This window comes from Oryctolagus cuniculus, chromosome 3 (assembly GCF_051225735.1).
Source record: "Oryctolagus cuniculus isolate XC-2025 breed Fujian yellow rabbit chromosome 3, ASM5122573v1, whole genome shotgun sequence".
Taxonomy (NCBI): domain Eukaryota; kingdom Metazoa; phylum Chordata; class Mammalia; order Lagomorpha; family Leporidae; genus Oryctolagus; species Oryctolagus cuniculus.
In genome coordinates this window covers 26,409,362-26,435,380 of record NC_142869.1, presented here as the reverse complement: position 1 = coordinate 26,435,380, position 26,019 = coordinate 26,409,362, and the positions used below count along the sequence as shown (strand labels likewise).

General features: G+C 35.9%; 1 protein-coding gene across 35 annotated transcripts in view; it reads right to left on the bottom strand.

Moving 5' to 3' along the window:
- The window catches only part of IKZF2 (IKAROS family zinc finger 2), a 171,083-nt gene that overhangs the window by 27,037 nt on the left and 118,027 nt on the right, over nt 1-26,019 (bottom strand). For all 35 annotated transcript variants that reach the window (XM_051849149.3, XM_051849145.3, XM_070070249.2 and 32 more), the window contains one exon: nt 23,494-23,661. In XM_051849149.3, the coding sequence (XP_051705109.1) occupies nt 23,494-23,661 (168 nt within the window). The remainder of the gene's footprint in view (nt 1-23,493; nt 23,662-26,019) is intronic.

Here is a 26,019-nt window from a genome sequence, read left to right as displayed (position 1 = left end):
GGAGTGAGCCAGTAAATGGGGGCTCTCCCTGTCTTTCTGCCTCTCAAATAAAAAAAAAAAAATTAAGTTCATGAAAATATTTATATTCACTCTATGTGATTGAATTTCTCTGTAAATTATGAATTCATCTGTATTTTATAAGTAAACACAAATTAAAAGTTAATGTACATTATAAAAGACCATTGTTTCTTTTATTTTTATAATAAATATTATTATACATTTTCATGAACTGAAACTCTTTCATTCTGATACTGAAACACTTTTGAAATGTCAATAGTCTGAATCACTAAACTGAGTGGACTTTTAGCAATCCTAAATCTTCCTAAGCTCTTGGTCACTCTCAAACATTTTTGTGTCTTGAATCTCTTGTTTTAGTTTCTGGGATCAGAGTTTGTGTTCTTCACTGCCTTGCCAACCTTTTCCTATCCTGTAAACATATATGTGCCTCGAGGTTCTGTTCACAGATTTGTATTCGCCCCTTGTTCCCTTGATTAAGTCCTCATTTCTAAGAAACATCCCCATCGTGCCGGGAATAATGTCACAGGTTTATATGGTTTTGGTCACTTAAACTTCCTTTTAATAGTCTGGATGAATCCCTTCTATATAACCATATCAAAGATTTCTCCTCCGTGCTCTCACAGCAGCTGCTCATACTCTGCTGTTACATTACTTCTGACACATGCCTTGTAATTACACATTTGAGGCCTATTTATTTCCCTGGTTCAAATGCCGAGCTCCATAAGGACAGAAGTCATGTTTTACTCAATTTTGAGCTGATAAAGCACATGGAAGTTACTAAACATAGGAGACACTCAATATATATTTATTGAACGACTGTTCTTCAAATCCATACTTGCAACTGCCTTTTGAGTATTGCTTCATGGATATTCCCCTGCAATCCAATCTGACATTAAAGATATTCGAAACCACCCTCCTCCACAAAACTTCCTCTTTGTCTGACTGCCCTTTTGTGCTAGTAGTGTTATCACTGTTCGAACAATCCAGATTCATAACAGCACAGCCACTTTTGTCACCTCCTACCTCTATTTCACCACTTCCAAATACTTGCTAAATTCTATATAGGTAACGCTTTCACTGGTTATTACATTTATCCCTCCTTTTCATTCCTCCAACCAACATCCATACTAGTTCAAGAACCTTCACTATCACAAAACAGTCATCAAATAGACTTTTCTTTTCCCAAATGTAATTATTTTACTGCCCTTTTTAACAAGCTTCAGTGACTGTTAACTTCTCTTGCACAAAGTCCAGATCTCTCTACCTGGCACTCAGTACCGTATACAATCTGGCCCTGGAGCACACATCCCATTTTCTATGTGGGGTTTGAGCCAAAATTACCTGGCACTAACACTTCTGAGTATTTTTGCTTTCTGGAATGGCTTAACACAATTTCTACCACTTGATATCTTCTATATTCTTCCACTCTCAACCTCTATAACTCAGTTCCATCTAGAAGTGATTTTTCTTGCTAAAAAATTATAACTGTACTGGTATTCACACTTAGGCGCTTCTAACATTCTACCTGTATTAGTTGTGATTTTTAAATGGCATTTAAATACTCATTTTCATCTCCTATATTACAGCATACTCTCCTTAAGAAATTAGAACAATATATTATATACCATTGTAAATTCCAAAGAGGTTTGTTCACAGAAAAAGAAACTAATACATGGAGCTTTCCTTTCCTAACTCTTTAAATGGTTTTCTCAGTTTTTTCCTAAGTGATTTTCTAATTCTAAAAACAATATATCCATAAAAATACAGAAAAAAATTCACTGAAAGAAAAAAAATAATTTATAATTATGCCATGAAGAAATTAACTTTCTTTGGCATTATTATATTCTTACGTTTTTTCTATGCATACAAATATAAATTTTGTTATGAATATGGGTTATTTTAGACATTGTATTGTATAATCTGCTTATTTTACCGTATCTCAAACTCTTTCCTATGGTATGAAATGGGTGTTTTTGTTCCTGCTGTTAGGTAACATTTTCCCTCCAGATTCTAGAATTATGGTAATGTGAACTAGTCTGCTTAGCATTTTAGTCCTTCTATTTTTTACTTTAATGATTATTTTCCTTTATACCATAGTTGTATATGCCTATGAAAAAAAATCAGTGTAGTCCTAAAGGCATTTAATGAAACATAGTCTCTATCCCACTCATTGCCCACCAACTCACCTGACAATTTAAACATAATTCCAAAAAGCAACCATTTTCAATTCTTCCTTTTGGTGATTATAATCATAACATTTTAAAATAATACATATATTTTTCTTTCTTTATCAAGTTTGGAGATAATCTACTGCCTTTCTGTCCTGGTAGTTAAGGGATGAATTCCCTTAGCAAACATCATTTCCATTCTTCTTTCTGCTGCCTTTTAATAGTTACATAGTGATTTCTGATTGATAGTACAGAAATGAAAATCTCTAGTATTAATGGAAATATTAATTATAAAATACAACTTGGCTCAAGAGTGATTAATTTCCTTTTTTTGTACAACTTTTAATTTTTCCTAGAGTTAATAACTGTTGCATTTTTACTTTTGCTTATGTTTTTGTACCTAATGATACTACTCTCCTGTAGAGTTCTCCTATTTAATAATTATTTTTCTAATCACTCAGAGTACCAAACAATCTCTCGGGTCAATGCTACTTCTACTTCTCTCTTATCTTCTCATAGCCATTGGCATTTGGTGCTCCAAGTGCAACTGATGGTACCCTGGGTTTTATATAATTGTTGTCTTGGGACTCTCTTTGTTTCCCTAATACCTGAATCCCATGTTCTCTTGGATACGAAATTTTTGGATTGGAAATCGTTTTTTCTTAACATATTTTTTTTAAAGATTTATGTTATTTATTTGAAAGGCAGAGTTACAGAGAGGAGAGACGGAGAGAGATCTTCCAACCAATGGTTGACTCTCCAAATGGCAGCAATGGCCCAGGCTGGGCCAGGCCGAAGCCAGCAGCCAGGAGCTTTGTCTGCATCTCCCATGTGGGTGGGAGGGGGAGGAGCCCAAGGGCTTGTGCCATCCTCCACTGCTTTCCCAGGCACATTAGCAGAAAGCTGGATTGGAAGTGGAGCATCCAGGACGTGAACCGGCGCCCATATTGCATGTGGCAGCTTAACCTGTTACACTACAATGCCAGCCCTTTACATTTTGAAAGCTGCATTCCACTTAGCTACTAATCTCCAGTTCCTCTACAAAGTATGGTGCAAGTAGCTTTATATGTGGCTTGTTTATCTGAAAGTTCTTAGTGTATCTGTTTGTCCTTGATATTTTAAAATATCTGAAATATGAGTTGCATGTCTTTAATTCACAGTTCCTTTAGCTCTCAAGAAATGTGTTTATATTTATTTTATATTTCACAAAATATATTCACACAGATAATTCATGAAATATATGCATAACATGTATACATATTACTGTATCTATAGATAGGTATAACTACTAACAATTTCTGGATGTGATATAAGGAAAGAGATTGAAACTGTTTTTGAAAATATGGATATTTAGTCATTCTAACCTCATTTGTGGAAAATATTATTCTTTCAGCCTGAAATTATCTCAGTATCTTTGTTAAAAAATCAGCTGATCATATATTTTGGGGTGTTTTTCTGGATCTTATTCCATTAATCTATCATACATTTACCCAGAGTTAGTCTTTAAATCAAGTAATAATTTAAACTCCTGACTTTGCTTTTGCAAGATTTTTGGGGATGGGGGGCAGGGCATCTAGCTTAGTGCCTAGGACAGTTGTGTTTCATGTCAGAGTGCCTGGGTTCAATTCCTGAGTTCAGCTCCTGATCCCAGTTTCCTGCCATTGCAGACCCTGGGAGGCAGCAGGTTATGGCTACAAGAGTTCAATTCCTGCCATCCACATAAGAAACCTGAACTGGGTTCCTATATCCTACCTTTGGCCTGAACCAGTCTTGGCCTTTGCGGGCATTTGGGGAATGTACTAGTGCAGAGGAGTTCTCTGTGACCACCTCTTCCACCCTCTCTGCTTAGAATTAAATAAGTTACTTAGGTAGCCTGCATTTCCAAATAAATTTTGGAATGAGTTTGCCAATTTTTACTGAAAGCCTTGATGGGATATTGATTGGTTTTTGCATTGAAATGACAGGCTGAATTTCAGGAGACTTAATACCTTAAGAGTAGTGAATCTTTTAAGTCACAATTGTGTTATATCTCTGCATTTCTTTAGGTCTTAAAAATTTCTCCCAGCAATGTTTTCTAATTTTAAATGCACAGCTCTTACACATATTTACTTAAATTTATCTCTAAGTTTTCATACATTTTTAGATGCTGTAATAAATAGCATTGCTTCCTAATTCTAATTCCAACATATATTTCTAGCACATGGAAATATACTTGATTTCTTCCTTCTCATTATGTTAAAAAGATATCTGCCCTTCCATGTTCACTGCAGCGCAGGTAGGGATGGAGTGTGTGTAGAGGTATTACACAGATGTTGGTTAAAGTAGAATAAAATTTCATAAAGGCAGAATAAGTTCAAGGTATCTGTTGTTCAACAAGGTAACTATAGTTAAAAAAATATATTCTCAAAAATCATTAAGGAAAGATTTTAAATGTTATCATCACAAAAAAAATGGTAAGTAGGTGAGCAATGAATACATTAACTAGCTCATCTTGGCCATTCCCCTATGTTCACATATATCAAAGCAACATGTAGTACATGATGAATCTGTACAATTTTTGTCAATTTAATAATTTTCAAAAACATACTTGATTTCTGTATGTTGATCTTGATCTTGCAACCATGAGGAAATTACTTATTAATTTTAGTTTTTTGGTAGATATGTTGATATTTTCTAAATAGGTGGTCATATCACCAAAAACTAAATACAGCTTTACTTACTCCTTTCAGATCTGCATGACTTTATTTCATTCGTTTGCATTGCTACATTGATTTTTTTAAAGATTTATTTATTTATTTGACAGGTAGAGTTACAAACAGTGAGAGTGAGAGAGAGAAAGGTTTTCCTTCCGTTGGTTCACCCCCAAAATGGCTGCTATGGCCGGAGCTACGCCGATCCGAAGCCAGGAGCCAGGTGCTTCTTCCTGGTCTCCCATGCGGGTGCAGGCGCCCAAGCACTTGGGCCATCCTCCACTGCCTTCCCGGGCCATAGCAGAGAGCTGGACTGGAAGAGGAGCAGCCAGGACTAGAACCTGGGGCTCATATGGGATTCAGGCACCACAGGCGGAGGATTAGCCAAGTGAGCCACAGAGCCAGCCCCATACTACATTGATTTTTAGTATGATATTGAACAGAGTAGCTCTGATCTTAAGGGTTAACGTTTATCATTTTATTATTAGTACAAAGTTAGCTAAAGATTTTCATACATGACCTTTGCCGCTTTGTGGAAGTTCTTGTTTTCTATTGCTGAGAATTTTTATCATACATGAATTCTGAATCATATCAAATGCCTTTTCTGCAACTATGAAGTGGATTATATAGTTTTTTATTAGTCTATTAATATTTAGATTGCATTTTCCCCCAGTATTAAACCACCTTTAAATTCCTGGAATAAATCATGCTTGTTCATGAAATATTATTCTTTTGTATGTACTTCTAGGTTCAGTTTATTGAAATTTCATTGAAGATTTTGCATTTGTGCTCTGAGGGTATTGCTATATAGTTTTCTTATAATGTTCTTCATTTTTGTTACCAGGGTAATGCTGAACCTCTGTTATCCCTTAGTTAGTGTTCCTCCCTTTTCTGTTCTCCAGAAGAATTTGTTTCTCAAGTGTTTTCCCCAAATTATATTTTCCTTGAATGTCTGGCAGAATTTACCAGTGAAGTCATCTGGAATTTTCTTTGTGGGAACGTTTTTACACTTGAATTTCAATTCCTGGAATGAACAGATGGTTATTCAGAGTATTTCTTTATGAGTGACCTGTGTTAATTTCTTTTTCTCAAGAAATTTGTTTATTTCATCTAATTGAATTTATTGACATAAAGTTGTTTATAATATTTTTGCGTTATATTTCCAAGGTCTATAGGATTTTTAGTGACGTTCCAATTTCACTCCTGGTGTTAACTTGTGTGTTAAACTGTAGTATATGAGAGAAACATTTCACCGTACAGTCACTAAGAATGAGAACTCTTTCTATTAAAATAATAATTCTCCACTAATTGCCTAACCTGTATCCTTGGATTATAGAGAGGCATTTCAGGCCACTGAAGCAAACTCTTAGGGAGATCACAGAATATTTTCCATTTTTTTGTGGGAAATGATAATATTCAAAACTTCTCAGACACTATGCTGACTACTTGCTCTGATTATATCATACCACATTCCTTTCAATGATGTCCTATCTTTGTGGTGCTCACTTTTGGTTGCTGCAGTACAAAGCAAGTGCTCTATGGAAACCAGTGTCAAAAAAAAAAAAAAAAAAAGAAAAAAAAGAAAAAGAAAACCAGTGTCCAATCTTATTCCAAAGTGTGGGAAGTCGTACATTGCCCAACAAGGCATACAATCAATCCCATTAGTAAGTGACCTTGCATAGTCAGAAATGAAATAAAAATTTATGTATTTTTTTTCAAATGGCTTATAATAAACTGTTAGGATGCAAATACTTACTGTTTGGGCCTGACTACTTAATAAATGAAACTATTAGGTATTTTAGGTCTAAAGGCACTGTGAAAAAAAAATTTAAGACACTAAGGACAGCAGACCAAGAAATTTAGGAAGCTCTGTGAAGGTAATACAATGTAATTTGAATTAATTTTAAATCCGAATTAGTGAAACAATATTATTATTAGCAATTCATATGCCATCCTTTCAACATTATCTATTCAAATTCTATTCAAAAATCTATGTTCTTATTGCTATAAATTTTCTCAATTTGATGAATTAATGCAAATAATCCTGACTTTGTTTTCTAACACTATTTCTTTGAAAGGCAGATAGAGATAGGGAGACAGAAAGAGACAGAGACAGAAGAGATCTGCCACATGCCAGTTCTGTCCCCAGTGAGTCCCCAGACTCACAACAGCTGAGTCCAGGCCAGGAAAAAGCCTGGAGCCCAAGTGACCTAAGTACATGGGATACTGCTGTTGCCTCCCAGGGTGTGCAAGAGAAGGAAGCTGGACTTGATAGAGGTGGGTTGAGGGACATTGAGAAATAGCACGTAATGCCCAGCCTGTGATGTAGCATCCCATATGGGCGCCAAGTCGAGTCCTGGCTGCTCCATTGCTGATCCAGCTCCCTGCTAATGTGCTTGGGAAAGCAGCAAAGGATGGCCCAAGTGTGGGCCCCTACACTCATGTGGGAGATGTGGACAAAGCTCCTGGCTCCTGGCTATGGCCTGGCCCAGTCCCTGCCATTGCAGCCATTTGAGGAGTGAACCAGTAGAAGGAAGATTCTCTCTCTCTCTGTAGCTCTTCCTTTCAAATAAAATTTTAAAAAACCCAAAACTTAAAAAAGTAAAAAAAAAGCTGAATTGGGATGCAAACCCAGGTACTCTGACAGGGGATGTTGGCATCCCACATGGTCTCTTAACCACTGTGCCAAATGCCTGCTAAATGCCTGCTTCTACCCCATTGACTTCTTTCTTTCTTTCTTTCTTTCTTTCTTTCTTTCTTTCTTTCTTTCTTTCCTTCTTTCCTTCTTTCCTTCTTTCCTTCTTTCCTTCTTTCCTTCTTTCCTTCTTTCCTTCTTTCCTTCTTTCCTTCTTTCCTTCTTTCCTTCTTTCCTTCTTTCCTTCTTTCCTTCTTTCCTTCTTTCCTTCTTTCCTTCTTTCCTTCTTTCCTTCTTTCCTTCTTTCCTTCTTTCTTTCTTTCTTTCTTTCTTTCTTTCTTTCTTTTTTTTTTTTTTTTTGACAGGCAGTTAGACAGTGAGAGAGAGAGAGAAAGGTCTTTCTTCCGTTGTTGGTTCACCCCCGAAGTGGCTGCTATGGCCGGTGCGCTGCACCGATCTGAAGCCAGGAGCCAGGTGCTTCCTCCTGGTCTCCCATGTGGGTGCAGGGCCCAAGCACTTGGGCCATCCTCCACTGCCTTCCCAGGCCACAGTAGAGCAGCCGGGACAGAATCCGGCGCCCTGATGGGGACTAGAACCCAAGGTGCCGGCGCTGCAGGCGGAGGATTACCCTAGTGAGCTGCGGCACCAGGCAACTTATTTCTTATAACTATTTAACTTATTTTTAGTTTTTGAGGTTTTTAATTTTATATGGTCAATCTTTTGGCATTTCCCGTTATTTAAAATTATTCTTGATATAGATTTTTAAAGAAATGTCCACATTTATTTTCTACATCTTTAGAATTCTAAAAACATAAAATGCTTAAGTAGGATGAGAATATTGTAGAAGGAAAACAGATCCTTACCTGAAAAACAAACTAATTTTCAAAGAGAATCTCTGTTGTGATAAATCACTTCAGTATATATAAAAATTATCACAGCAAAATAATTTTCACTTTTTAATTTAAAGAGAGGTTACCAATGTAGTTGAAGTGAGAATATAAAATTTTTAAACAAATTGGAAACAATATATTTAGTGTAGATTTCTTAGAGATTCCGAACATATATATGAGAATACCAAAAGTTCTTTTAGATGTTTTAGTTCAATAACAAAACAAAAAAGCAAACAAAATTTGTTTAACCAATGTTTCCCCAAATTACTGTAAATATAGTACTTTTTACTTAAATTAAGAAGCTATGACTTTCTTAACTATGAATATATTTTGAGAAACACTGCTCTATAATAATAGAGGCACATGCTGTCAGCATTAATACATTTTATTGTTTTTTTTTTTCATATGATTTGCCAAGTATTCATAGAGAACATAGAGTTCTTTTTAACAACATTCACTAATTAACTAGTGAGTGCCTTCACTACTCACATACTGTGTTCTAGGTGCTCTGTATACAGCATTGAACAAGACACATTACTGCTGTACACACAGGACCAGCTAACCACTTCACCATCGAATATCTCTGTTTTATAATGCAATAACATTTATTTTCAAACTAAAAATCCTACAAATAACAGAAACCCCAAGGTAAATCATACATAAGAATTAGGGAGGGTCTTTTAAAAACATCACATTTGAAAACACACACACATACACCCAAACAAAAAACCTCTAGTTTTAATTTTTAGCTCACTGTGAAAAAGATAGGTGTAATTCAGCAAAGAAATCATTTAAGATGATTTTCATAAGAACAAATTTTTGGCATCTATTTTTCTATTTCTTTTTAAATACTAGAATTCCCAGATTTCTTGAACTGAACACCTGAAATAAGGAAGTAAAATGGAATTAAACAGAATACGTATTGAAAAGTATTTTGGCAGCTTATCAGTTATGCTTCCGAGGCTTTTCTTTATGACAGAAATTGTCTCATTTTCTTGCTTATTTTTATATTTTCTAATAAAATAATTCTTTAAACAAAAAAGTAAAAATAGATGCTTAAATCTGTCAGAATGTTCACAGCTATGTTACAAATAAATACAAGTAAATTCTTTATATGACAGCTGTTTACCAACTGCTTAAAATTTGATATGTACAATCATAATAAACATAATAGTCATAAAGCACTATAATCGGGATGATCATGGTAGCTATAATATAAATGATTCAACTGACTGAGGAATGTAAAAACAAGCTACAAAAGTTGTAAATGTGCAAAGAGTTGTAATGGCACAAGATGGTCCAGAAATATCTTAAACCAGAGACAAACAGCAAATACATCTGATACTATTTCATTTTTACAAGTGTGCAAACCTTCAGTATATGGCATACAAAGAAAGAAAAACCAAATAAAATCTTCCTAGGTATACAGAATAAATGAATCATCCAATAATCATAAATTCCGTTTGTCATTTCTATTTTTCAAGCTTTTTTTCTTCATTTGATTTCTTAACACTATAATAACTCAAGAAAGGCCGGCGTCGCGGCTCACTAGGCTAATCCTCTGCTTGCAGCGCTGGCACCCTGGGTTCTAGCCCCGGTTGGGGCGTCGGTTCTGTCCCGGTTGCTCCTCTTCCAGGCCAGCTCTCTGCTGTGGCCTGGGAGTACAGTGGAGGATGGCCCAAGTCCTTGGGCCCTGCACCCGCATGGGAGACCAGGAGGAAGTATCTGGCTCCTGGCTTCAGATTGGCGGCAGCGCGCCGGCCACAGTGGCCATTTGGGGGATGAACCAACGCCAAAGGAAGACCTTTCTCTCTCTCTCTCTCACTGTCTAACTCTGCCTGTCAAAAAAATAAATAAATAAATAACTCAAGAAAGAAATTTAGATAGCACATAGGACCAAAAATAATCAATATGGGAGCAGATAATCTGCTCTAGTGTACAGAAGTATCCTATAAAAGCAGATATTACATAAAGAATAGAGTTTGTGGGAAACTGGAATTAAATGAAGTTTTATTTTGGTATAAAAATTTTTGAAATCTGTACATACTTTTTTAATATCTATTTTATATAGACTTTTTGATGGCTACTTTGATCTATGCATAATATGCTTTCATATTTGGATTTCAAATTCTTGCCCTAATGCTAACTGCCAACTGTGTATGAGTCCTTGGTTAAGTCAAACAAGGAAATAGTTGTATGTAACTCACAGCATTTTGGGGAGAAATTTTTAAAAGATAGTTGGCACAAAGTCAATGTTCAATAAATAGCAACTATTTTGTGTTTTTCCTGTAGCAGTGTCACCCTGAATATTCTCTATCACTCTCTCACCCTCTCCTCTCTCTCTCTCTGTCTCTCTCTCTCTATATATATGTAATAAATTTTATTAGGTATATTGATTAGTGCTAATCTCTTATTTATTAAGTTCCATATGGACAAGATCTTTGTTTCTTTCTTGCTGTATCTCAAGTGCCTAGAAAAAAATGCCTGGAACATAGTTACTCAGGAAATACGTGTTCCATGAATAAATCTGATTGCATTGTGACACTTTCTGGGGCATCACCACATGGCACCAAGCATTTTCAGCAGGAGAAGCTAGCACCCATGTGCACTGTGTGTATTATCCTGCAGTGAGCGTAAAAAAAATAATCCTGAGAGCTATATTCAATTTCAGAAGAAAAAAATGTATATCCGTTTTTGCGATTCACAAATTTGAATAATGTAAGCTGACTCTAAAAAATTAGGACAGTGTTTCCCTTTTCTTTCCTTTTATAGGGATTTTTAGAACACATACATTATATCTTAATGGCCTCTCCATTCAGTTCTTACTAAATACATTTAGATTACCTATTATGTGCCAAACATGATTCCCAGAGCTGAAGACACATTAATAGGTAAGACAGAAGAGGCCCGGTATCTCTCATTTGAGTTGGGGGAGACAGTCACACATAAACAAAATATTAGGATAACCACAAATTCTTACTTTGGGTTTTAACACATTAAGTTAGAAGTAACAAAATTGAGAGCAATTAGGAGAACGTTTTAGGGAGGGTGCTTAAGGAAGACATTATTTCCAAGGAGATGACATTTAAGCTAAAATACCTATCTGAAGGATAATAAAGCAACTGTGCCAAGTACTAGGGAAAGAGCTGAAGATGGCAATTCTTTGAATCATCCATCAGAAACAAATCTGAAGGTGAAAGAAAGAATTTGAGTAATACTACAAGAGCTTCATGGAAAATGGAATAAAAAATGTTTATTTTGGTGCAAAATTTTTTGTACTCCACACATACAAGAAATCTTCAAAAAGCTCAGAAAAAATGCATATTATGCAAAAAATTATGAATTTAAATTTTTGATCAAAATAAACTCATATTTTATTTTTCCATAAAATGTTTGAAGTACTGTACTTTAAAAAGCACATAGGGTGGCAAAGAAATCTGAGTAAGGGGTAGAGACACCTTAGGAGAGGTGGATGAACTTCCATTGGCCTTGATAAGTTGCTTGATTTCATTAAACTTGTAAGAGCAATTGAAATTTAAGCAGGGGAGTGATATGATTTAAATTGGGTTTTAAAATGGTATTCAAGCATTATGAATTATTTTTGCTTCTAAGAACATGAAACAATTCTTTAGTTTTTTGATGCTGAGTTTGTATATGTGTTGAAAACCTAATCCAAATAATATATTTAAAGATAAAGAAGGTAAAAGTATAATCTTTGTGAAGTAAGGGACCATTCATAGATTATGTAAAGTTATAGAAGTTATAGATTGTGGAGGCATTAGGTGACACACTTTTTTTTTTTTTTTTTTTTTTTTTTGACAGGCAGAGTGGACAGTGAGAGAGAGAGACAGAGAGAAAGGTCTTCCTTTTGCCGTTGGTTCACCCTCCAATGGCTGCTGTGGCGGGCGCTCTGCGGCCGGCGCACCGCGCTGATCCGATGGCAGGAGCCTGGTGCTTCTCCTGGTCTCCCATGGGGTGCAGGGCCCAAGCACTTGGGCCATTCTCCTGCACTCCCTGGCCACAGCAGAGAGCTGGCCTGGAAGAGAGGCAGCCGGGACAGAATCCGGCGCCCCGACCGGGACTAGAACCCGGGGTGCCGGCGCCACAAGGCGGAGGATTAGCCTAGTGAGCCGCAGCGCTGGCCTTGACACACTCTTTTTAAACTTGGCTTTCCTTATCTATAAAGTAAGACCCTAAAGATGATGCTTGTCACAAAAATTCCACTAAATAGCCATAATTTAAAATTTTTATAGTAAAAATTCCGTGAAGAAACATATCCAACTACCACAAACCTGCACTAATCTTTAACTTTCTAGGTAGTGTAAGAATATTCAACTGAAAGCATCCACATCTAGCCACCCATTTAATTAATATGGAGATGGAGACAGAATATAATGAGATCTCTTCTTTGTGATGCTGAATTTAGGTTATTTCATGCTTATCTATATGCTTATTATCAATATGCTTCTGTATGATATCTTCAAATGTAATTATATTCTAAGTATATTTTGCATGCTTACAGTGTGTGATATTTGGTTCTTATTTGCACATTTGTCTTACTTTATGCCATTGGGGAGTTTTTCACAAGATATGAAAAGCCACTACACCCTGTGGATGAACAAGTTTGACTCATACACAAGGACGAAGTAGGAAAAATTAAAGGGTGGAGGTTAACTTATTAAAAAAAAAAAAACACCCAAACAAACCTGAAAACCACTTCATAGTGTGACGTATGCTTTTGGACACTGGGTGAGTAATGAAGTTGGCATGCAGTTTCTCCACTCCTGTCACGGAGTGCCAAACATACCAGAATAGCAGACTCATAGTGCAGAGGGCAGAATGTGAAATGGCTACAAGTTAAGACGTCTACACCAACATCCATGCATGATGCAAAAACTGTGCTAGTCAACTTAGACATGACAGCAATGTCTGCAGACATTCAGAACACTGAGAAAGAGGCCCATGGATCTTGCCCATTTCTTTAGACCTCTTGTAAACAGAGAAAAGTGCGGGAAGAAAAGTTCCTGCATTGATCTAATGCTTCCACATCAGAGTGAGAAGAGTTACATCAAATGAGTATGCAGTACATCAGAAAGACTTCTTAATAATTCCTGCCAGAAATGTGTTGGAAATGTTTATGACTGTCGCTATTTCTAAACTTGAGATGGTTTATGCTTTTAAATTTTTAATCTTTTATAAGGAGCGTGTGTGTGTGTGTGTGTGTGTGTGTGTTGATTGATATGTCATGATTATTTGGAGAACAGAAAGGCAGTGTCCTACTGGATGGAACTCACATGAACTATCTTACTAGCTGGTCTGACTCAAAGTAGATTTTTCCTCTTAATAAACTGTCATGACTAGTGCCTTAAGTTTGTGCTTTAAGAGACAGGAATGAAGATTCTAATCCTATCCCCCTTCCTCAGTATTTATTGTAAAGCACACAGAGAAGCACCAAGGGCATCAGTATCAGGACTTGATAGATGAAATCAGTCCAGGACAGTTATGTAAATCATGTGTGCAACTGACATTGCTTGTGTAATTATCGGCGTAATCCACCCCTATCAACCACCTCCAGGAAGGAAAGGAGGGGCTGAGGGTGGGGAAAGTTCACACTTGGGAGATCACCCAGAAAGTGGGCCCACAGCCAGGTCTACAATCAGTTTAAAATAGTTCCTTCGCATGGGAAGCCTGCAGGACAAATTATACTACACTCAATGTACTATCACTATTATGAATGAGTAGCACAAGATTCAGTTTCTGAACCAGCCTATCTTAATCCTATGTGTCCATAATTGCCCATGAAATTTTTCTTATTAAAAACAGGTATCCTGGCCGGCGCAGCAGCTCACTAGGCTAATCCTCCGCCTTGCGGCGCCGGCACACCGGGTTCTAGTCCTGGTCGGAGCGCCGGATTCTGTCCTGGTTGCCCTTCTTCCAGGCCAGCTCTCTGCTGTGGCCAGGGAGTGCAGTGGAGGATGGCCCAAGTCCTTGGGCCCTGCACCCCATGGGAGACCAGGATAAGTACCTGGCTCCTGCCTTTGGATCAGCGCGGTACACCAGCCACCGGGCCGTGGCGGCCATTGGAGGGTGAACCAAAGGCAAAAGGAAGACCTTTCTCTCTGTCTCTCTGTCTCTCTCACTGTCCACTCTGCCTGTGGAAAAAAAAAAAAAAAAAAAAAAAAAAAAAAAAAAACCACAGGTATCCTTGTCAATTCTGGTGCAGAAGTCATGGTGGTCTGGCTTTAAAATAATAACGTGAAACTGATTATTATAATCTTTGGCCAAAAACTTAATTTTCAGAAAATTTTTATTCCTCATTTCACAAGGAAATCAGTACTACTACCGCCCAAAGGTCTATTTCTTGAAGCAATTCCATGTTACACAAAACATTCTACATATCACATAAACTGAAGTATGTTATTTATGTACCTTTTTTTCCTGGAAGTCACTACAGAAAATAAAAATGAAGTAGTGTTGAAGTAAATGGCTAAGAGATTAGGGAAAATACTTATAAGAAATACAAAAAAGGGAGAGTAAAACATGAGAAGAATCGGAGACAGCAAAATAAATCAAGATGGAAGCCAGATACATTAGAAAAAAAAGTGACTTAAAAGGCTAAATGTATGCTTGGATAAATTTTAGTTTATGGAACCACTGATGAGTCAGTAAAGAATTGATATGGTTATGGTGTTAATTCCTTCATAAAGATGGCAATATGTTTGAGGCCATACAGCTCTCGTGACCAATTAAGAGAGTATCCCAAATGAGAATTAAAACTAGAGCAATTGACATCAAGTTGTTTCTTTAGCAATATGGTCAAAGTTAGCTGCATTTCCATTGGAGCCAGATAGAATCTTTGAAGTTAACTTTTTCTACATCTTCAAATTTCTTAAAAGTAATCTTATATTCAAAAGCAAGGTGGGTTATAACCATTTTAGTGTATAAGGATTTTCTCATATCAGGTAAGAGCCCAACTGAACAAAAGTTTTAAAAAAGGAAAACTCTTGAGTTTTCACTATTTAATTGGTCTGGTTTACAAAATCATTAGGAACTAACATAAACATTCAATGTATCTGAGCTACTTTTGTGGATAAAATATAGTTCTTGGAATTACTGGGACTTGAAAAATAAAAGTCTTTCTATCAAAAAAACTAAAAACGTCGAACAGGGAGGAAGCTGTTGTTTCAACAGATGGGGATTTATATAGCACATCTGGTCTATTTCCTTTTTATAGGACAAAATAGCTTTAAACTGAAGATTAAACATAAACAACAAACTTCTTAAGCCAAAAACTGTCAAACATTGAATAGGTTACAAAGTATTGTTGTAAAAAAATCAACATTCCTAAGTTGTGTGGAAATAAATTAGATACCTGCTCAGAATAATTTAGACTTATTAACCCTAAGTAAGTAAAAAGAACATTGGCACTAAAAGATTCCTCAAATCTCATACTCCAGAGTTATATGACACAGATACATTACATAAACAAATGTTGGTGTCTATTTTAAGTGATAAATATAAATAAAATATTATATGGTTTAATTAAACATTTTACTTAGAATTTAATAACATGTATTATCAAATACATGAAGTAATTCTTAAAGATAAATAACAAAAATAAGAAAAAAAACTTCCACTGATCTGTTTACTAAAGGATATTTTACTTACATATGTTTGAAAAATAAGCTAGTATTAGAGCTAACAAGTATCTTTAGAATATAACACATAAGGGATATTTGGCTGCTTTACAAAACAAGAGACAATAAATATCCTTGGGGTACTAGGATTTTTTTTTAATTTCAAATGCTCTTAAATGAGTCCATTTTTAAGTAATAAATACCTTTTCATAATCTGAATCTATATAGTATAATTCCATGGCCAAAACTGAATTTTTGATATGACATAAAAATATCTCAGATTCTATGAGAGGCATACTTGCTCATGTTTTCCTCTTCACAATTCATAAAAGGTTATGGATAACACATTTATATCCTCCAATATTAAAAATACATATTCATCTGTTTTCAGTCTTTAATTTGGGTACCTTAGAGTATGTGGGAAAAAATGAAACTACTTCAAAAAAGCTTGTGGAAAAATGGAATTAAAGTTCATTTTGATAGAAATAATTTTTAAAGGTATACACAGCATTTTTAAAACATTATTTTGCATGAACTTTTTGAAGACTGTATGATTTTCAACTTGTACACCGAAATAAACTTATCTTTAATTCCATGTTCCATGAACTTTTTGAAGTACACTTACATATCTGAAATGTAATTAGAAAATATACAATTAAAGTTCCTCCTAGAATTTTTAAAATAACACCTTAGGAATCATTTTGATTAACAGAGGTCTAGGGTTTAATTAATACACTACTTAGAATATTGGACAAGCAGACTAATCAAGTATCTAAGAATGAAAAGGCTACAAATCACTTTTTAAACTGAAAATATAAAAAACAAAAACTATAAAAATCACTTTTGTTGCAGGAACACTGATCCATCAATAAACAATCATGTAAATACTGTTATAAGTTAATATAAAGCAGATTAAATGATGTGTGTGGTAAATCTCAAGGTTGATGAATAGCAAGAGTTTAAATTACAAATCAATACCGTTGATAACCCTACAATTGTACATAATATATATCTGGCAGATATTTTTTTTAAATTGCAGCTCATTTTCTCACTGAGTTAAAAGTTTGACCATCAGCTTCAGCTGATTAGTTGTTGATGATACATTTCAATTCTTTCCCCTTTCTATTTTTTCTTTTCTTAAAATCTCATTTATATTTTACATGGGAAAAGTTCTCTTCAACACAGATCAGCAGAATCAGCTGAGCAGAGAAATATATTGGTGCTGTCAAAGCACAATGAACACTTTAAAGCATTAACTGCGTTTCAAACACGTGTGTTTTAAAAATTAAACTTTTTGTTTTTAAAAAAGTCAAGTTTGAAGGAATGAGGGACTAATCTTAGGGCTGATAGTAATCAATGATTAGCAGCAAAAGTCCAAGGGGAAAGATAACACATTGCAGCATGTTAGCAACACAGGAGATTTAAAGAGCAAATTAAGTGACTTGACAGTCTCATTGCTGATCTGCAGTAAGCCCATTCTGCTACCCAGATGTCTTGACCTCTTCACTTCTGGATAGTATTCTTTCTTCTTTACCACTAGGAGTTGACGCTGAGAGTTCAGGTTTTATAGAATAAACATATGGGGCTGTATCATTCATCCTGCAGCACTGCAGTCAAGAATTGATCCTGGAGTTGATTGCTTTGATTTGAATCCAGGCTCTATGTGGGTGACCTCTCCCTGCCTCAGTCTCCTCACTTGTTCAGGAGGAATAGTAATTAAATGAGAAGTGCTCTTACCTGACCTCCTCTTCACTGACTGCTCTCCATTCCCTCTGGAAAACATACTGATGGATAACCTGAAACACTGCATTCCTGGAGCTCACAGGTGCCTCTTTGGTATGCCCAAGTACTTCCTAGCAGTTGAACTGTATAGTTACTAACATTCATATATGATTATAGCTGAACCTATTTATGCCTGGTGTACTTATTATAATTATATAAATTATTTAAATTTTCAATTTCCAATGAAATAATTAGAAAAAGAAGTTGCTTCATTAAAATTTAATAGATGCCTGATTGGTTCACAAAGGTCTTCAAGTTCTCAAAAAAACTGAAGATGAAACCAAAGATGATGTGTTATGGGTGGGGTTTAGGACTGAAAAAATTATATAGTATACAAATAGCAATTGCATCACTGAATAAAAAGGGCCTGGCCCTATATTAAAAGATAACTAAATGTATATATTGAACTTACATGTTTAATGTGAGGACATTTAAAATCTAAAGCATTTTTCATGTTACTAGACTTGCTATTATCTATAAACTAGTCATTTTGCTATTGTTATATAAAAGGGTTTTAATTAAATAATCCATGGGAAGTGCTTAGTATACTGCCTACTGTCTGGAGAAAAGTCAAGAAATGCCAGCCACCCTTTGTTGGTTTCCATTATGCCTAATCATTCTTTTGTGAATATTTATCCTTTCATGATGTCCTCAAAATTCCCCCATTTGAGTGTTTCACTGCTTTACTGTCAGGAATCTGACTGACAACAGCTATTGGTAGCAGGAATGGCCTAAGGCTGTGGTCATAATGGAAGTCTGGAATTGGACTGCTCATGTTTGAAGACTGCAGGATTACCTCCTTACCAATGCCAAATAAAATGGGCAATACAAAAACAAGTAGCTAGGGCAGCAAGGCAATGACAGGGAAGAAATAACACAGCTCTTTGAATTACAGATATTGGTGAGGCCATCAGACAACTGAAAGATGTTGGGGTTGTGATTAATACCTTATGCCCACTTAAGCTGTTTGTTACGCCAATGCACAATCCAGATAGTTCTGAGATAAAGACTTATGATGCCAACTGCAAATGCACTTCTAGTTGTAGAATCTTTACTGGAACATATTAACATAGCCCCTATCACCTGCTATGGAGCTGCTGACTTGATTTCTTTCTAAAATAACTCCTACCAGCAAAGATAATCTGAAGCCATTTGTCTTGTCATTGCAGGGACAGCATACTTTTACTATCTTACCTTAAGGCTAAGACACTGCCCCTCTTTGTTAAAACATAGTCCAGAGAAATCTTGTTCATCTTGATTCCCACAAAGCATCAAGTTGGAAGGTTAAATTCATGGCATTGCACTGGTTGGATTTGGTGGGCAGAAAGTAGTAATAAACAACAACAACACCTCAGAAATATAGACACTTACAGGACAGGAGATGAATCCCATCAAAGTTCAGTTTCAGGGCTTTCAGCATTGGAGAAATGTTATGGGCATGCTGAAATAGATCTTATACAATAAGTGATATACTGCTGCACCTTGTACCTTACATCATGAAGAATGAGGCATACGATGTGGTGATCTCTCTGGATTTCAGAAGTGACATGGGCTACATCTGGTTATGCTGCTTCTATGCATGTACTAGATAAATCTACAAGGCTAATGGTTTCAAGAGGTACTTGAGGCAAGAAAATAATCTACAGGATATCATACGGAAGCTTGCCTATACCTCTAGCTCTAAGATCCAGCAGATGCAATGATTTCTGGAAAGTGTAGAAACAGAGACACTGTATAACATCTCTGTCAATGGAAACCTCTGAGGGAATCCCCGAATGGTTTTGCAGTAGATGCACGTGATCAGCCAGTGCTGGCACTGTGGCACAGCAAATTGAAACACCATCTGCATTGCTGGCATACCATAGTAGCCACTGGTTCAAGTCCTCGCTGCTCAAGTTCCAATCCAGCTCCCTGCTAACGTGTCTGAGAAAGCCGTAGAGATGGCCCAAGTAATTGGGCCCCTGCCACCCAGGTGGGAGACGGGGATGGAGTTCCAGGCTTCTGGCTTTGGCCTGGCCCAGCCCTGGCTATTGTGGCCACTTGGGAAGTGATCCAGTGAATGGAATCAAGTGCTCTCTCTCTCTCTCTCTCTCTCTCTCTCTCTCTCTCTGTGTGTGTGTGTCTGTCTGTCTGTCTTTCTCTAACTCTGCCTTTCAAGGATCTTAAAAAAAAAAGACATGCTCATATACCCACAGATATTCCTTATTTGAAAGGCAGCTTCTAACTTGCTATTGAACTCTGGTTAAGACTGAGTACTTTGTGCTAGGTGACTCCAAATGACTATGGAACTCCAAATTATGCATCAAAAACGAGGTGTCATCTGACTCAACATATGGTAAAACAAGAGGTACAACATCATTTCTTTGTTAAAGGGTACGGGGACCAAGTATACTTGGGAAGTCCAAGTATACCTTATGAGCAAGTGGCTCAGGTATCTCTAATACCTGATACTATTGCATCACAATAAGTACCCCACAACCCACACAAATGGCCCCATGGTATGTTTTGAATGATTGATTAATGGAAACAGTGTAGATGAAGATCATAGTTCACATCACTATGATGATTGTTTATAGGTTTATTAAAGCAGGAGGCCCTGAGATGTAGTGGTAAAAGTCTATCACCCTCGCAGTTACAATTGCAGCTAGTATATCTGATTATGTACTTTGTATGGAAGGAGAGATTGCCGAGGTAATGATATGTAGTGTACCATGTAGAAGACTGAGGAAAAAATTTCAAGGGGCAAGTGATGTGGATGAACCTTTCAAATTCATATAAATTGTGATAATATGGTGTCCTATGCGAATTCCCTCTAGAGAGCATCCACTGGAGAAGGTACAGGTAATCTGTGTTATACCTATCGCTCATTACCTGGATATTCTGCTCCAGGGATGGAAACGCCATGAATTCAGCTACACGGACTTTCTCTCTTCTGACTGATTTAACTGCAACCACTGTTGGGTTCACATTTCCAATGCTGAGACTTTGATATGGCAGCATTTCCCAGAGACATCAACCAATCAGTTGGTGGCAAGTAGATTACATTAGATTTCTCTCAACACGGAGGAAACAAATTTATTCTGATGGACATTTATAGATATTCAGGATGTGCATTTTCCTTCCTCCCCACACTAATACTTTCACAAATCCCTTCACACGTGGATCTATCAGATTGCTCTGCCAATTACCATGGCATTCCTTGCAACATTGCTTTCAACCAGGAAACTCATTTGAATGGCAAAGAAAACAAAATGGGCTCAAACCTATAGATTTCATTGGACATAACTTGTGACCTATTATCAAGGATCCGCAGGCTAAATGGAGTGAAAAAATAACCTTGCAATGGAATGGCTCATGTATGGTTCCAAGTTGGAAGAAGTCTGGATGTATTCTACAAGATATGCCAAAAGTCATCCCCTCCATTACCAGAATCCTGTAAGTTTGAGATCAAAGATGTTAAGTAGAAGTGGCTACTCCAATATAGCAAATAATCCAAGTAAGTATTTTTTCTCTGTCCAGAAATCTTGGGATTCATGGTTTCAGAAATCTGTTTCCAAGGAAGAATATTTTAGCCAGGTTTCAAAGTCCCGATATTGTTGCAATGAAAGTTGAGAATACTTGGTATTTTGGACATTTCAAGCTGCTGAACTAGTATAGAAGTAAGCTACTGGCTGACATTTTTTTCTCCAATTCTCAAGGTGATTTGGGGATTTTTTGGGAGTACATGGAAAACTATGTTTGAAAGTTGGAAATTCCCTGAGGAATCTCTTAAAAAACAAATAAAAAAACTTGTCCAGTAAATTTTGGATGGAGAAAGTAGAGTAACCTCAGAAATACAGGATCATCAAAGATAGAATTTATAGGAATTAGAATTTGGGCTTGCTATGAAATCGAAGAGTCTTGTCTAGTGTACATACTCAAAAGTTGTAAGTAAGGGAACAAAGAACCTTAGTGGCAGAATGATATGATATAATATAATATAATATAATATAATATAATATAATATAATGATTGATTTTGAGCTTTCCGAGCAATTTGAGAAGCATGGGCTTTAAGAGCTTTTTAGTCTCTCCCTATATGAAGGCACTGGTGGTGACAGTTTACATTTAAGCAGGAAGTATGACCAAATTAATATCATCACCCCTTGATGATGTTAGTAGATGGATACCTCTCCCCAACAGTCACTATATTGAACTCTCTTTAATTGCCCAGTTTGAGGATACAGTTTATATATGTGGCAAAATTATGATTTGGTATATTACATTATAAAATCAGCTAAAAGCTGTTATAAGAACCTCTTCTTTATTTATCAAGAAAGACAAAAGATGTACACTAATCCATGTTATTAAAAGCAGCACAATTTTGTAAAAATAAAGTAGATATTTAAAGCTATTTATGGAATGAAATTGAGGCAAAAATATGTATTCATTAAAAATCTATGTGTGGTATAATCCTTGGACAACTTAAGAATATTTTAAAAAGCTCTCATGTCTTAAAAATATTTTTCATAAATAATATTCTTAAATAATAAAAAGACACCACTTTAAAATATAATTTTCAGAGAATAATTTTAAAACAAAGTGCCATAGTTGGAAAGAAGTGAATTACTTTGTGTCAGGGAGGAAAGTAAAATATATACTTAAACCATTTTATTTTAATGTTTGCATTAATTTCATTTTTGTCACTGCCCCAAGTTTAAGAGTTAATGTTTAAAATAGTTTTACATAATTCACATTCATGTTAAAAATTAAGAACAGCCTTAAGGATAACAGGGAAAATGTAAAGAAAGATAATACAGGCATTACCTCACAATCCTTAGCACTTTCTAACACAATTTGTCAATGTAGATGAAAATGTCACTTCCATCATATCTTCATATTAAAATTAAAATTTAATATGTCATTATGGACAGAAGGAGCATATAAAACTGGCTTGAGAGTATTCTATATTAATTTTCCACCTTTAACTTCTTGGTTATGGCAATTCATGCTAAAAGTCAAATGAGATTCATTCAGATTTCTGATCATTCTTTTTCTTTTATGCACTATATCCTGGCATTTTTATAAAAATCAAACTTGTTCTCAACTGTTTAATGATTTATGAAGCAGAGAAAAGTTGCAGATAGTGTGCAATGACTACAGTTTGAGAGCTAAAGCAACAAGGAGAGTTAAATTGGAGTATAAAATAACAGACCATTTCTAGAGCGTATAATATTTTCAAGTTTAAAAATAACAATGTTTGATTTCCCACAGAAATCTTGGCCTGAGTACTATGTCAGTCAAAATATATCACAGCTTTTATCTCCTGTATAGTAACTTTAGAATGTAACTCATATTTTTCTAAATCTTTAATTATCCTGGATTAACAGTACTTACTATATGAACAACTGCAAAAATTAAAAAAAAAATTATATAACAGCTGTTTTCTTATTTCACTGTATTGCAATAAGAAACACTGTTAGTTGACAGTGTTCCTTTTTGCCAAGTTCGTCAATCTAAAACAGGTCACATGTATCCTAAAAGATTTATCAGTTATTTACAGTATACAAATAAAATATTGTTTAGGTTGTTCCTAGCTAAGCACCAAAACTGTAAGGTATTTAATACTATTCTATAGCACTCCTTTGAATTTTCCTAGTTTATCTTTCTCCTCAAAGAGTTTGGTGACACTCACCAGAGTGGGTCCTGAGGTGGCCAGTGAGGGCGTCCCTTCTTCTACAGGCGTAACTACAGAAAGGACATTTGAACGGCTTCTCTCCAGAGTGTAACTTTATGTGTCTCAGAAGGTTGCCCTTCTGAGTAAAAGAAGCTCCACACTGGTTACAGTGGAATGGACGTTCACCTGCAGAAGGGAGAAGGAGGAAAGATCAAGTAGGTTATCTGCAAGGGACTGATTCACCATCCACTGTTAACCAGAGCCAGATCTCTATACTAAAAATGTTCTCTCTCATAAGTCTTCTAAACACTTATCTTCCTAGAATTTGTTCTGATCAGAATACCAAGGCTGAGCTTTATAGTGGGTGGCTGTTTCCTCTCTTCATATAAATTTGACAAAATTCCTGTAGTTGACTCAAAAAAGTGACAATATTAATTACATTTCAATAACTAAGTTCCATCGTTTAACTGTCTTACAAGTTGATTTTCATGCGATATTTCAGTTTTACAATGTCATTAATAATTAGCTATTAACATCAACTTGCAAATGAAGAAATCAAAGTTCATGTATCAAAGTATCGGAATATAGTCACAGAGACAGCAAATTCTGAGGCTGAGACTTGAATCTGGTCAGTCTGTCTTCTGGTAGTCAACCTTACTGTTCTCTTTATGTTACCATGTTATTGTCTTAAAATTCACAGAAATTCTGTGTTGGAAGGGACCTTTTCTCTGATTCCTTCATTTAGATGATAAAAATCAAGAGGGCCAGAGAGACTCAAAGAATGAACTAGCATAAAAGCTCATCATTAAAAGATCTCTAAACACATGCCCTGTATTTTGACTTTCCTGGCCACTAATAGTGAAACTTTGGCCAAGTGTTTGGAAAAATCCAAAGAAAGTTATCCTTCTAGGCATTTCCTGTGTATTCTTTTCATTTTGTGAAAATCATGTTTGGCAGGAATCTTTTCTTTTTGTTTTCCAGTTACTAATATGGCTATAAGATTCTTTAAACCTAAAACATCAATTAAATCTGTTGCCATTAACCAATCAACATCAATGTCATCAAACATAAAAATATGCGGATAATGAAAATGTAAAATTGACAAGCAGATCAAACTGCTAACATTATCAAATAATGAAGACTATATCAGGTTTGTCTATCTATAAAGATAAACGAGCTATATTACAAATTAATATATAAATAATAAAAGTGTATCATACTAAACCTCAAAACTTAGAATGAAAAGAAAACTGGGGCTGGCGCTGTTGTGCAACAAGTTAAAGCCCCTGCTTGCTGCGTTGGCATCCCATGTGGGCACCAGTTCAAGTCCCGGCTGCTTCACTTCTGATCCAGCTCCCCGCTAATGCACCTGGGAAAGCACAGAGGATAGCCCAAGTCCTTGGGCTCCTGCACCCAACTGGGAGACCAGGAAGAAGCTCCTGTCTCCTGGCTTTGGATTAGCTCAGTTCTAGCTGTTGTGGCCATTTGGGGAGTGAACCAGCAGATGGAATCTCTCTCTCTCTCTCTCTGTCTCTGTGTGTGTGTGTGTGTGTGGGTGTGTGTGTGTGTATCTGACCCTGTCTATACTCCTCTTGTAACTGTCTTTCAAATAAATCTTAAAAAAAAAAAAAACACAATTATCTTTTGATTGAACTGAACCATTTCTATACTTAGATAATTATTATAATGTTAATAGTTTTCTTTAAAAAAATTACATTGAATTGTCATGTTTTATCTATCTTTAAATGAGACATTCATAATACTAGTGAATAATTTCTTGGCCCTTTGATGCCACTCATTGATCCTTTTATTGAAGAAAGTTCTGAGGCACAAAGAGGATAAACTGGTCATTTTCTAGCAGTAGTTACTACAAATTATTATGTAGATTTGTTTTAAAGCCTAAAGAAATCAAAAATTTTATAGGTAACTGTATCTCAAATTTTGTAGTACTTAACTTTTTGGAAATTAATGAAGTACATGCAAAAAAGAGAATAATCTGTATGTGTGGTGGGATTTAAGGATTTCTTTTTTTCTTAAAAAATCCAGAACTCTTACGAGCTAAGTTTACAAAAGGTCCTATTTTGATGTAATACGTTGGGGAAAAAAATGTTGAAATTATTTTGAATTGTATCTTATTCATCTAATTTGATTCATTTGGCTAAAATCCTTCATAATAAACCCGAAAAAATGATCAAATTTTAAAATCTAACTTTGGCAGATTTTTTAATTTTTCCATACACATAAAAAACTTGATTCTTTATTTCCAATGAAATAATAGTTTACAACTTTTTAAAGATTTATTTATTTTAAAGGCAGAATTAGAGAAGAGAGAGAGGGTGAGTCACAGAGAGAGGTCCTCCATTGTTGGTTCACTCCCCCAAAGGCCACAATGGCTGGGGTGGACCAGGCCAAAGGCAGGAGCATGGAACTCCATTTGGGTAACCCACATGGATGCAAGGGTCCTCCACTGCCCTCCCAGGTACACTGATAGGAAGCTAGATTGGAAATGGAGCAGCCAAGTCTCAAACAGGTGCCCTAACGGGA